General features: G+C 41.3%; 1 protein-coding gene across 4 annotated transcripts in view; it reads left to right on the forward strand.

Moving 5' to 3' along the window:
- The window catches only part of IQCH (IQ motif containing H), a 55,220-nt gene that overhangs the window by 34,702 nt on the left and 6,127 nt on the right, over nt 1–14,391 (forward strand). For all 4 annotated transcript variants that reach the window (XM_062642633.1, XM_062642630.1, XM_062642631.1 and 1 more), the window contains 3 exons: nt 2,610–2,730; nt 4,224–4,510; nt 12,406–12,573. In XM_062642633.1, the coding sequence (XP_062498617.1) occupies nt 2,610–2,730; nt 4,224–4,510; nt 12,406–12,573 (576 nt within the window). The remainder of the gene's footprint in view (nt 1–2,609; nt 2,731–4,223; nt 4,511–12,405; nt 12,574–14,391) is intronic.

Consider the following 14,391-nt stretch of genomic DNA (forward strand, 5'->3'; position numbering starts at 1 on the left):
CAATATGATTTTCAGCTAAAAAGCCCTAGGTCTTTCTCATGCATTCTGCTCTGCAGCCTCTTTCTGTCCCCAGGTCTTTATTCCTATTTCTAAGATGTTTTCTTCTTCCTATTTATTTACTTATCTTCTCAACAGGCTTTTCTTTGCTGACTGATCTATCTGGAGTATATTTCCTACCAGTGCCTTCAACGTATGCCAAATTTTCTCCTCATTTTTTATTGCAACTACCATTTCTAAGTAAGCCTTTCAAAATTCAGCTTGCAGAAGGGTGAGAAATTACATTTAGGAAGGAAAAGGTAATTTTCTTTCTTGCTTATTCATTATTATAAAGCGATGCAAACCAGGTTTGTATAGATTCAAAGGTTTTTGCATGACATAAACAGTATTTGGGCTGCTCCTTTTTTACTGGTACTAAGAAATACAAGCTGAAGCATTTGAACACATGCTCCCTGTTTCCGTTGAGCCTCTGATTCTGAATTGGTTTGGGCCACATCAAGAGATAAACCATTGGTAAGCTCTGCTGGAGATACTGTCCAATTTAAATGAAATTAGCCTACCAAGCACTGATCCTTTTAAAAGGTTTGACTTCCTGAGTGAATGTTGGATCCAGGCTTAAATTTGCCTACTAAACCTCCCTATAATCAGGATTATTGCCTTTTTTAGAGCTTGCAGTTGCAAAAACAACCCCCATGAACTAGAGTTCCAGGTGCTGATCCTTGAGGAGCAGTTCCCTATGAACACCTTGCTTCTTGAGGCATTACTTGTTAAAAGCACTGTTATGTTGGCTTTGATCTCACAGGAACATTTTTCAGATTTCCTTGGATTAGTTTTTCCTTTAAATCCTCTCTCTTCCTTCTGTAAGGCGAGCAGGTTTGATGCCAACATCCTTCACAGGTAGCGAGTACCGAGAGTGCTCTGAACCGTGAGATGCTCCTGAGCCAGGCACTGTGCATCCGCGTTGCCCTACAGAGGGGTTGGAATTGAATGAGTTTTAAGGTCTCTTCCAGTCTGTGATTCCATGAAGCAACACTGAATTCCTCCTCACAGATTGTTGGAAACAAGCAGTGTAAGACTTGAATCTGGTCAGTTCTGAACTTGGATCTCACATTTTATGTGGTCCTTTCTTTCTGCCATGAGGTTACGGCTGTGCTGCTTCACGTATTGATATACTGACTAAAACCATTTTTTAACATGTTGTCTGATGTTATATTTTATGTTATAGATATGTTTGAAGTCAACCTTATACTTTACTCCTTAGGATATGAGAGGAGTCCACATAACCCAGATCAGTATCATTATCCAAGCACCTAAGTATTTTTAAGGCATAAATATTTAATTAAGTATTTAATAAGTATTTAATTCCATGTGAGGAAAGGACGGAAAGTGTACCCCTTTCATGGCTGGTCAGCTGAGGCACAGACAGAAAGTCACCTCTCTGAAATTCCACGCAGGTTGAGTTCAGGAATGCAATATGTCTAGGTCTCCTTGATACCCTAGTCATTGGCCCATCCTTCTCCTCCTTATTGTGGTAGATAAATCACAGTAAGCTGATTCTGAATTTGTGGTTTTGGCGACATGACATCATGTGCTTCATGACAAAGCCCATCTCTTCATACTCACTGGCCTGGAAAAAATAGTTTTTTATGTTTTTCCTATTCTTAGATGTCAGCCATCAGGTTTTATCGTGTCCCTCCAGAGCTCAAGGTAATCTGATTGTGGCTTAGGACATTGCCAGGATAGGAGGATGGTTGGTCATCTTCTGCAGCACAGGATGCTGAAGAGAGAGGATGTAAAACAGAAGCAAAGAGACCCAGGGGAAGCACGCAAATGCTTATGAAGCAGCAAGGAAAGGAGCCTGAAGCAATAGAGTCAGGGTCCTTGCACTTTATATACTCGTGTACTTCTGGGACGTTTCTGAACAGTAAAAGCAATGCAGTTAGTGTCTGTATTTAATGGGGTTGTTTTGTGTGTGCATGTATGTGTGATAATAGGGGAAAGAATTTGAAACTAGGAGAAAACTAGTTTATCTCCTATAGTATGACTAACACTAATCAAATTCTACCAAAGACAGAAGCACAAATACATTTGTGAATTTATGATACAGAATGGAGAGTGTAAAAGGGTATCTGCTCCTTCAGAAATGCTTTTGGTTGATCATTCCTCCTTTTTTTTTAACTAAAGGGTGTTTGGGTTGATAGAACAGCTTAAACATAGAACCACTAAAACTATTTTGGGCATTTGTGACTATTTCAATCTGCTCAGTTTCCAAATCTAAACAATGTAGAAGTTATTGACTGCAGGTATTGATCTCTCAGCAGTTACCAAGTGCTTCAGCATTTCAGTTGCCAGATCAAGTTATTGATATAAATTATAATGAAATAGATGCTACACGGAAGGGGGACAGGGGGGGTGTCTTTCAGAGGAGGAGAGATTTCAATAAGAGGGAAGAGGAGTAAGTAGGAAAATTAAAAAAGGCTTCCTGACTGTGGGTAAACAGTAACCACATTTTTTGTGGTTGCCTGTTGGAGGCCTGGTTTTTAATCACCCCACAAGCAGTTTTCATTTCTGTAGTAAAATTGCTTGTGGTTCTATTTAATTTGTTTCTGCAGGAGCTAGCTTTGGTGAAGATCTCCCAGGAGCTGCCGGGCCTTTTAGCACAGCACGTACAGCCAGTCAATGAGAAACGATACCCTACATGGGAAAAATTCCTCCAAACGTTTCTTACTCAAGGTAAATAAGACTGCAAAGTCGCTGTTAAGTGTTATAAGGAGTAATTATACCACATTGTATGCCATATTCTTGTTAATCTTGGGCCCATTTGAATATTTATCTCCCTTTATTTCTCCATTATGCTTCAAATGTTCATTTACGAATGAATTATAGGCAACCATTCTATCATTCATGTGTCCTATCCAAGCTTTAAACATATATTAATCTGGGATCACCTTTCTTGCATGATTCTGAATGAGTAAGCACCAACTCCTTAACCCTGGGTTACTGTACAAAGGCTGTCACGTCTGGCAAAGGGTTTTAGGGAATGTCAGTGAGTTTGCAGCAGGTAAGTGGGAGAATGTTTCATCTAGGCTAGGTGTTGGTGAGCACACCTCTGTGAGAATGGCTTTTTCCTCCCATAGGCCCAGGAAGGGAGCTGTATGTAAACTCTGGATGCTACATACGTACATTGCATGCCATCAAATGTTCTCATGGTGTCAAGCCTGAGCAGGCTTCTTGCATTTAACCCACTTGTGACACCTTTGGCTCAAAGCTGCCCAGTACATAACTGGTCTAAAGGCAACTGGTCAAGGCAAGCCCATGTGTGTAGGTAAGAGGCAGCACAGATCAAACCCTCGTCTAACCTCTCCAAATGAGTGTTATCTGTGAGGGGGCTTTGCACAGACATAGAATCACAGAATGATTTGGTTTGGAAGGGACCTTAAAGATCATCCAGTTCCTGTCTTTGTGTTCTATTTTATATATATATATATATAAATATAATTATTTTATTTATTTATTTATTTATTTATTTTTAATTGTTTATGACTCAGTTGAAAGAAGGTAAATTTAAATGAGCTCTTAGGCAGAAGTTCTTCTCGGTGAGGGTGGTAAGACCCTGGCACAGGGTGCCTAGAGAAGCTGTGGCTGCCCCATCCCTGGCAGTGTTCAAGGCCAGGTTGGACACAGGGGTTTGGGGCAACCTGCTCTAGTGGAAGGTGTCCCTGCCTGTGGCAGAGGGTTGGAACTGGATGATTTTTAAGGTCTCTTCCAGCCCAAACCAGTCTGTGACTGTATGGATGAAATCTCCGAGATTAGTTCGCAGCAGGAGATACCACTCCCCCAAGGTTCCAATATTCCATTTTACTGCTGTTCCAGGCCTGGGGTTTAGCTGGGCTGTGAGACAGCCCAGGATCCATTCCTATAACCCAAGATCATATTTCTTCAGTGACATATCCAGTTTGGAACTGATTGAAAGCGTCTGTAGCTGAAAAGCCACTGTTTGAACTGTACAGTGCTATAGTAGATGAGAGATCTTCTTTCTCTTGGAAGAGATTCATGGGTTCTAGCTCTGTTGCTCACATTACATTATTTACTTGCTGTATTTCCATGGCAGTCCTCCCTGCAATGCCTGCGCACAACAGGAGCTGGCTGGTTTCACTTTGTGCACTCTGAGGAGCATCACATGTGAATTTGATTACAAGCTTAACAGCTAATTCATTTCTTACTAGGTGGTGTGATAGAAGCCTTCCCACTCTCGGAGCATGTCACCAACCTCACAGTGGATATGCTGATAGAGCCTACGGGCAAGATAAAAATAGTGTCTTCTGGAGACCAGCTCCATGCTGAGGGTCCTCTGCGCTCATCTGGCACCACCATTCCCCAGCGTTCTGTTGATCCAGCAGTTCTTAATTCACTCTGCTTTAAAATTGGAGAGACCTGTAAATCTAAAGGAGTGCTGGGTTACTTCTCTGTGGATTTTGTGAGTTTCATCCACCCACACACGATGGAGCAGCAGGTGAGTGGGGCAGATTATGTCACTTCATGCCGTTCCCCTGGGATCAAGAAACAGCTGCTTTCCTACTTGGTTCCAGCAGAGATCAAGAGAAAGCTTTGCCATTTTGAACACACTTTATTTCTAAGCCTGAGGCATGTGGATGGAGGTAGAGCACATGGTTATTCTAACAATAGCATAAAATTTAGACCTGATCTGACAGGTGGATCTGAAGAGCCTTTTTCATCAGCCTGAAGAGTAATAAACCAGCAAAGCCTTTCAAAGCTGAGTGGTTAAGAAAATAATGTTTTAATTCCTTCTAATGACTTTTTTTTTTCTTTTCCCTAAATTAAGTGCCTCCTGCATTAAGCTGGTAATTACAGATGATGGTCTTATGGCTAAGATGTTTAGAAGATTTTAGTTTCAGTGTTCTGATTCCCTTGTATTTTGCTCCGTAAAAATAATCAGAGGAATTATTGTTCTCTTTGGAGTAGACCAGTGTGTCTATCAGAACATGGATCAGAGGTTGAGGATGAATCTAAAGAAGAGGGGATACTGGCAATTCCTTATAGCAAAGTGGATGGTAGTGATGAACAGTTTGGTTTACATCATAGCAGCTAATGTAAGTAGAGGGAGGTAATGGAAGGCAGTCCCCTTACCAGTCACTGTGATAACCAAATGAAGAACATTGCTGAATACTGTATCCAGTTTAAAGATAACAATTCCAAGAGCTTAAAACCAGTGAAGCCAGCCTTCCCATACAGCTGTGCCTTGAATCCAGTTCCCATGTGCTCCAGCTGAGCTCCCCCTGCAGCCTTTCCTGTTAAGTCACTAGCGAGGTCTCTTTCCTCTGTCCACTTACTTTAGGAATCTCATGGGAATTTGATATTTTTCATAATCATACCTTCTTCTAAATTTGATGTTGGCCAATAGGATTGAATAGTGTGACAGGTGGACAAACCTAAGGGATAATGCCTGACTAAAATGCCACAAAATGAAGTAAAATCTGGGTGAAGAGACTGCGCTTCCAGTGTTCTGTTAGTGGCCTTGTGCTTGAAGAGTACAGAAAATGAGATAATTTTTAAAGAACACAAACCCCATACTGTCAGTGATGACAGTACTGTTGTGCTTCCTGTACAACTACACAAATCCAAAATCAGTGTGTGGATCCTGATGCTAATTCAAGATCTCTACATCAAGTCTCAGTTATTTCTTTTATTTCCAAGGCATCTCCTTGGTTTTGCTCTTTTCTTTTGTTTTCTTCTACACTCTTCAATTAGGACCTGCACTGTTTAAGAAGTGTTTAACTGTAAAGGGAACATATCTGTATTTTTTGGGATGGGCTGTGTAAGATAGGTGCACTTTCAGAAGACACCTGAATCCATTTGGGTGTCCTGTTTTCCTTCGTTGTCTGGAAATCACAGCTTGCATGGTGTGAGAAAAGGCTTTAAACACAGGGCTTGTGTTTAAAACCAAAGAGCATATGGTATCTACTGGCAAAAGCTGGCTCTTTGGCAGTGCTGTGATAATTATATTCCATTTTAAGCTCAGAAGAGGCTTAATATCTGGGGTTTGGTAACTGATACCACTGAAGGGTGACTGTGGTGAACCAGAGGATATGAATAATGTTAGCTTTGAAATGCAGATCACGTTACATTTGACTCCCAAAATGTATTTACATGGGCATTGTGATTAGGACTGTGGATAAGCCACACTGGACAACTTGATGTAAAGTTGCTTTACAAAGATGAAGGGATGACATTTTCACCTGTGGAAGCCAATGGGAGTTTTGCCAATGGCTTCACTCAAGCCAGGAGTTCACCCAAACACAGAAATATTTCCTGCATTATGAAGGTGGTGACATTTCCTGGCATGAACAAGGACACATTGAATCAGTCATTGTTTTTTGTGGCCTCTTATTAATCCTGTCTGTTCTGCCTTGGTTTTCTTCCCTGTTTCAAATTGATTCTACCTTAATATCTCCAATGTTTGTCAGCATGTACCACAACTTTAACATTATTTAAGCACAGGTTTTTAAATTTAACTAGATGTAGAGGCAATTAATGATGCCATCTGTCTTGTGAGAGGGAGATTACACAAAACATTGTGTTCCTGAAAGCGCTATTTTTTTGGCAAACAAGAAATCCTATTAGACTCTCTCAGAACATTTGCTCCCTGATTTCAGAAGTGCCCACTTTAATGCAGTAGCTGAAAGGCTCAGATACAATTCCTGGAAGTACTTTTGTTATATTGCTGTGTTCCTTTGAAGGACTAGCAGCAAAGAGACTGTGTGGTGGATGAGGAACAATGTGTGTCTGTCAAACACACAAGTGGGTGAACGCAGAAATGAGAAAGTAATCTCCACCTGGGTCACTGCAGAGCTTTGTGCCTGTCACAGACACCACAATATCCCTACAGTGCAGTTCTACACTGACCAAAAGGTGGTAAGAGCAATGCTGTCCTCAGGCCTGGAGGAGCTGTGGATGATGTTATAACCTTTCAGATGTGAGGTACACTGTGTCGTATTTCCACTGGGCTTTCTTGTGTTTCTGCTTGGTACCCAAGTGTCTCCCGGCTCCCTTTTCTTCATCCTCACAAAGGAGCCTCTCAGTCTGTCTGTGTGGAGTCTTAGCTGGCCAGCTTGCCACTGCTTCTACGTACAATGAGTAATTCAGAGACCTCTACAGATTGTACCATCTTCTGTCTACAAGTAACTCTTCCTTAAATTATGATAGAACTGCAGAAGGTTGCAGTTTGCAACCAACAGCATCAAGGGTAGTGGCTGTAGAGGATCTAACCCCATCTTATAGTCTCCACACCTGTCTGCCGTGTGGTCTGCTGCACACTGTACTTCCTTTCTTGCATTTTATTCTTGAGTCCATTTCTAACTCCAAGGCTAAAATGGATGTTGCAGTACAGGGTTAGCTGAGGAGGGTGTAAGGCAGAGGCTGCTGCTGACAGCATCACTCTGCACTGTGCTCCCCATGGAGAGCGGCATGAGGCTGAGCATGGCAAAGGTACCACAGGAGTGTGCATCAGTGATGTGATTTGTGACCTGCACCCTGACAGCGAGCTTAGGGGCAGGGAAAGCTGGGACATGACACATGCTCTGTTTGCCATGGGAATCATGGGAATCCGTTTCTGTCTCTGTTCTAAGCATCTGTGATTTGTTCCTGAGGGAAAGGGAGATGGAGACATGCTGTTTTCAATGTCTAGGGCGAAAAAGTGGACGAGGAGAGTTAGGTGCATAATTTGGACTGAATTGCTTCTGATTCCCACTCTGTTTTCCAAGACCGATCTTTAAGAGCAAGGCCTTGACCCTCTGAAGTGAAGTCTTGCGCAGTATTGACTGTGTGCTGCTTAGATCCCAACTTGTCAAGGAGCTGCACCTAAATAAGTCCATTTAATTGAGTCCATTCCTTGAGCGCATAAACTTACATCCATAGATCTGTGGAGAGATAATTTGGAGAAGCGGGGTCATAAGTCACCTTTTTCATCAGTCTGAGAGCTTAACACAGCCTCTGCAGTACTGAGAGGCACTGGATTCAGTTATTCAGGATGCAGAGGAAACGATGAGGCAGAATATGCAGAACTGCAGAGCTGGGAAGATTTAGGTGGGGTGTTCTCAGAGGTTAGGGTCAGTTGTGGGGCCCTAAAATTTCAGTTTTGGGACCAGCACCAGCCCATCCCAGCAGCTGCCACGAGATGGCAGCCGGATAAGATCCTGTCTGTGATCCCTGCCGAAACGATCAATTCTGATTTAAACTCCTAAAGGAAACTCACTTTCCAATGCCCAAGTTGCATTAGTATTCTACTAATTGACATTTTTAGTGTCATTCAACCTCTACTTTAAAAATAGCAGGTGTATTCTTTACAAGAACACATAGACACTACATATATATAAAACAGTTAAACTGGAGAAGTAAAAGCTATAATTTAGTAACTTTAAGAATTTGCTACTTCTTAAGCTTATGTTTTAAAGCTGAAGCATTTTTTATGGCAGTGGTAAAGATTTACACTACAGTTGTGACACTACAGAGATGTCTGTACCTTGAGGGCTCTTAAGATGTGCACACTGAAGGAAAGCACCTCCTGGCAGCCTATGCAGAAAGGAGCGATTCCAGACTTCATCATGTTTCCTTGGACAAACAGGCAGGAAGTCCTGCAGGATGTATATTTCTAGCTATCTTTTTTCCAGTGGTGGGATTCTGGAAAGGCCTCATCTGTGCTTTGCTTAGTTCATCCTAAAACCACTCTAAAAACTACCTAAAATATTAACTACTGCCTCTAATTTTTATTTTTTTTTTAAATCATATGTCATCATAAACCCCCAGATCTGATTATCTTTGAACTTCCATTTGCTGTTTGAAAACCAGACATCAGTTCTACACGTCACGAGTGAGCTCTGTTCAGTTTCTGAACACAACTGTCCTGAAAAGTCCCCAAATGTCACATGAAAGCTCTTAGGTTATGCTCATTTTCCAGTCAATCCTATCAAGATGTGATATCTATGGTCATAAATACCTATGACTGCATATATGCGCTTTTTGTGTATCCTCAGAAAATGAGGATGGACTCAAGGAAGAGATATTTGTTAATCTCTATAATTGCATCACTCTTTATCTTTACTTAAACTTGCCCTTTGCATAGGCCTCCTTCTAACAGCTCCTGATTTACTGGAGGAGATGATAATTCTCTGTTATTAACTGCCTCACCTGCACAGACATTGCTATATAGATTCTGGAAACAGATTCGTAACATTAAACCAAATGAAACTCAAACCCACGCAACACCACAGCTCAGATTTTCAAGACATTCTAGATGCTTTTGACTCTCAATTTATATTACTTCAAAGGAAAATCCACTGCAATCTAATGGATGATGTAAGGAGCAACCCCTCTCCATTTGGGAATATATATCGATGTATTACTGTGGAAAGGCACCCACTGCCTACTTCCAGAGTAAGAGCACTACAAGCAGGTCCACAGCTGTCGTCTCCTCACAGCTCCACCAGCCAGGCTCACCTGTGTTGAACTTCCATCCTTGCTCAGAACTACCACAAATGTTGCTTACTACTATAATTTTGGGAAGAGCACTCATTGTATTCAGGAACTGGAATGGGACTTAGACATTGTTCCACTGAAGAATTCAGTCAAGTAGTTACTAATGATCCAGCCTGCATTTGAACTCATAAAATGGAAAAAATATTAAGTGAAAATAAAGTTAGAGTAATTTCCTAGGCCCTGTGTCTTTCCCATTTCTGGGAAAAGGGGATTTAAAGGGCATTTCTGGATTTCCATGTCAAAAGGGAATCCCCTGCTAGGATAAAGCTGGAATTTTATGCCATCTGATCCTTCTTCCTTTCTCCCCACAACAGGGATGTTCTGGGACACAGCCAGGGCAGAAAGGGACACAGCCACACTACAGCGTTCTCCAACAATCCCAAGCCAGGAAAAGAATCCTTGGGGGTGATCCCAGCTGGCACACAGGAATGACCATTTGGCTGCTTTCACTTGCAGTAGGGGTGGTTCAGCCTCAGGCCCAGAATGAAAGGAGGTGGACAGGTGGTTTCCAGCCACGTTTGCCTTCCTCCCCCCTGTGCTCACGGGAATCTGCACCTTCTCTTTAGAAAAAGCAAATAATATGATGACTTTATGTAGTGCATAACTGTGACTGAAGCTGAAGTAGGTGTTTAGAGATATCCTGTACCTTAAAGAGTTACGGGCTGGGGAGGGGATGAACACCTGCCTTCATTACATGGCAGGGCATCAGTCCACTTTGTACATCTGAGCCCTTGATTCTGAAGCCAGTGGTGTGGAGGTCTTTGGTCTGAGATGATGAAGCCATGTCTGAAACAAGTTGAAGCACTCTGAAAGTGAACAGAAACTCCTTAAACTGGCATTTGTTTGGCCTCGTGATCTCTGGCATGAAAGTTGCTTTGTTAAGCAACTCCTCTTCCCTGTGTTATAGTCCCTTCCTTGGGCAGAGATGAGGCTGGAGTCATCCCCTGGTGCTGTGGGATCCAGGAATGATTCTGTATCTTCTGAGAGCAGTGGCTGGCAAGGTGCTGGCAAGGTGTTAGAGCCAGTTTGGCATGTTGGGGGTTTGTTCAGATTCTGTGAAACTTGTCTCACAAGTAATTAATGGGTCTCTTCTACATCTGAAATGAAAACAATATCACTTGCAGGTACTTCAGTTACTGACAACATGGGGTTTGTGGAGTAACTCTTGTAGAACACACATGCTATCCCATGCTTGGCACAGCTTGTCTGAGTCTCTACCAGAGTGGGATGAATTTGTCTTAGGCTTATGGCTGTTTCTGTTTGCCAGGCTGCATTTCTGAATGCTTTATCTGCTGTTAAATGCTCAACCCATTCTCAGTGCTGCCAGAACATGGCTCATGTAGTTACCCAGTGACAGGGACATCTTTGCTTAACTAATGTGTTTTTTTCCACCTCAGACATTGTATCTTCCAACTTCATTCACACTTGGCCTCCTTTATTCATGCATCAACAAAGCCTCCAGATAATGCTAATGTAGACTTTGAGGTTAGAGCAATGCAGATGTAATATCAAGGTCTGGATTAAGAGCCATCAGTTCACTTGGAGCTAGTAAACAGTTCTTGGGTATCCAAGACTTTCAACAGTGCCTGGATCCTTCACGTGGCTCTGCCACCTCTTCCAGGGCATAACTGTAAGTGAGAATCTAAACTCCAACTCAAACAAGGTTCAAGACACCTTGGCTGTGACTGATTTGTCCATAATATTTACGGAAATTAATGTAAAGCTTCTAGAGTATGTACAGTTTATAATTATTCAGCTCATTGAAAAGGGCAGCACAGACTGGAGAAGTACAAATCGACAGGAAAGTTCCTTCCTGCCTTGCAGAAGTGATGATAAAGAATAAATTATTGAAGAAAATTAAGCACTGTAATTGGGGAACGTTCCCCTATTACTAAGTAAAGGCAACCATTAGCATCCGATTTGCATTTTATACCATGCAGCAGGAAATATTTAAGTTGACAAATAGGATATTTAATACAGCAACAGATACTTGGCAGTTAGATATTAACAACTGTTACTGATGTGATTTATTCACCATTATAAAAAGGGCATTACTATGTGCATATAATTGTGAAATTAACTCCAGTTTACCAAGAGGCCTTGGCTGCTTGACCTTTTAATATCCTTCTAATGATGCCATTTACCATTCAGAGGCTTATTCAAGTCATTCACTGCTAGATTTGTTTTAAAGGGGTCCACTGTAGGGCGCACACTTGTGTGTGTTAACATTTCTCACTGGAGTAGTAGGCACAAGCATTTTTTAAGTGGGGAAAACTCATGGGGTTCATCCAAGATCAGGTTATTGGGAGCCTCACAGAAGCAATCCATGGCACTTCCTTCTGCTGCGCCCTCAGTATAGACTGGACTTATGGATCCTCTTTCAGGTTAAAACCATTCTCCCTTGTCCTGTCACTACATGCCCTTGTAAAAAGCCCCTCTCCAGATTTCTTGTAGACTCCCTATCTCAAAACACCTACCTGTAACTCCAAACTGGCTTTACTGAACACTATTATTCTTCAGATGAAAAATGCAGGTGTGGTGTGTAGCATTTAGATAATTGCAACTTTACATGATGCAGAGTTCACAGCTGCTGAGCTCATCTATCTACTTTTACTCATCATTGCTAAAACCTGGGTAGCTAGCCTGGTTTTGGCTGGCATAGTTCATTTTCTGCCTAGTAGCTTATACAGTGCTGTGGTTTTGGGTTTAGGATGAGGCTAACACTGAGTAGTGCTTACCCTAGCCATGGACTTTTCATCTCCTCATGTCCCCAGCAATGGAGCTGGGGGCACAAGATGTTCTTTCACACAATTGCTCATTCTTTTATATTAATGCACCTGTCTGTGCTTGGACTAGGTGTGGGCAACAGACCTTGACCTTTGCTATAGTGACCAGCTGGCCTTGACTCAGCTCATGTTGTACGTGACAGATGGAAACCTGGATTGTACCTCCAGCCGCTTTGAAGTATCTCTTGGTTCAAAAAGAATGGAAAGCCAACGTATTGAGCATGAGGAGACAGAAACTGTGAGCAGCAATTTGGTTACAAATAAGATTATGAATGTAAACTACTAAAAAAGGTAAAATCTGTCCTAGATCACTACTCTGGAGGAGCTGAATCTGCTCCTTTCAGACTTTAAGCTGCTAATTTTAGATTTTTACAAAGTTAATACAGGATACCGACATGTCAGAAGTTAAAGGAGAGGTTCTGGATGCTTATGGGCACCTGATTATTCCTCCTTTGTATTCAGTAATACTGATTTGTGGTAGTAATTAAGTTCTACATATTTCAGATAGTTTTCAAGTTGTAAAAAATATGGTAGTTTACATGCTGCAAGAAAAAGGGAGGAGGTGAAAGCACTGCCCTGACTATAGGAGTAGGTTAAAAGCAGCTGAGATGAAAGCTGAGCCTTCAGCACGAGTGCTGATTTGAGATCAGAAACTGGAACCTGGAGTTGTGCCCCAGCTGTGTGAGATATTCACAAAACAGGGTAAAACAGTCAGGACAACACCTGCAGAAGGATTTGGTCCCAAAATCCCTCTCAGCTCTCACGTGAGTTAAACCCAAATCTTGATTGGAACTGGATGGGCTTTAAGGTCCCTTCCAATCCAAACCATTCCAGGATTCTGTGGGAAGTCAGATAATAAAAAGTGTATGTGTATGTATATGTTCATGTCTATATACACACACAGATGCAAATCAGATGCCAATTTACACACGTTGACAGAAGAGTCACAACTCCCTATTTTTTTCATGGAGGAGGAGGAGGAGGAATGCTAGCCCCATTCCTAAATGTCATGGTTCTGTAATTGAGAGGTTAATGAGCTCTTGATCTATTGTTCTTGTCAAGCAACCACTTTTAGTAGGAGAGAAGTAAATGAGATCTGATTAGTCCCAGTAGTACAAGTTTTAGAAAGGAAAAGTAATCAAGTGGCAACTTTTTTTAATTAAAATTCTGTCAGAATTAACATGAATTGTCACCATAGCCTTGATTTTTCTCCTTTCTGTCTTTCTGAGGGTTTTACCTCCTGAAGAGTTAACTACAAAAACACTCAGGAAAATATCTTGAGAAGAAACAAACAAACCAAGAGACAAATGCTTTTACAGCACATGATCTGTAATGAATGATTAAGTAAAACACTTTGTGTAAAATTATGATGTTAATAATGATTCTGTCCCTTTTAATTTATTAGATCTTCTCAGTGCTGGTAGGTTTGATTTTGATGAAATGGAGCAGCACCCGAGTTGCTGTGATGGTTTTATTTTTAGAAATGCTTCTTTGAAAGAACAAATTTCCTAAATACTGCTGCTACTGTAATTATGTACAAACCCAATCACTCATTATAGTTAGGATACATTATCTTCTAGACAGATGAGGCTAAATAAGCAACACATTAATAATTCATCCTGCAGTTCATTATGCATGTGTATGCATGCTTTGTAGCTGAAATAAGCACCTCATCAACCTGATGCCAACCCTTAAACAATAGTTCTGTGTTATTGCAGCCACAGCCGAGTTTACGCTTGTTAAACTGCTGCTTGGATTATTTTATCAAGCATTCATTTATTTGTGGTCCCCTACTGCAGAGAACAGATTTTGGAAGCTCCTTTTTTAAGTTAATGACTTGAGCAATGGGTGTTATTAATTCTCAGAATATTATAAACATGATTAATTTTCAGGCAGAGATGTATTAGATAAGGATTTCAACTATGTCAACTTAAATGAGTCAATGTCAAAACAAGTATCATTTTAGTAAAAAAATACTGTAAATTACACGCTTCAACGTGCAGTATCCCCCCTCTGAACAGTCCACTATTAAAAACAACATCACAGGAAAGCCTAG

The sequence above is a fragment of the Pezoporus occidentalis genome, unplaced genomic scaffold, assembly GCF_034315485.1.
Source record: "Pezoporus occidentalis ecotype Australia unplaced genomic scaffold, CSIRO_AGI_Poc_V1 ctg72, whole genome shotgun sequence".
Taxonomy (NCBI): domain Eukaryota; kingdom Metazoa; phylum Chordata; class Aves; order Psittaciformes; family Psittacidae; genus Pezoporus; species Pezoporus occidentalis.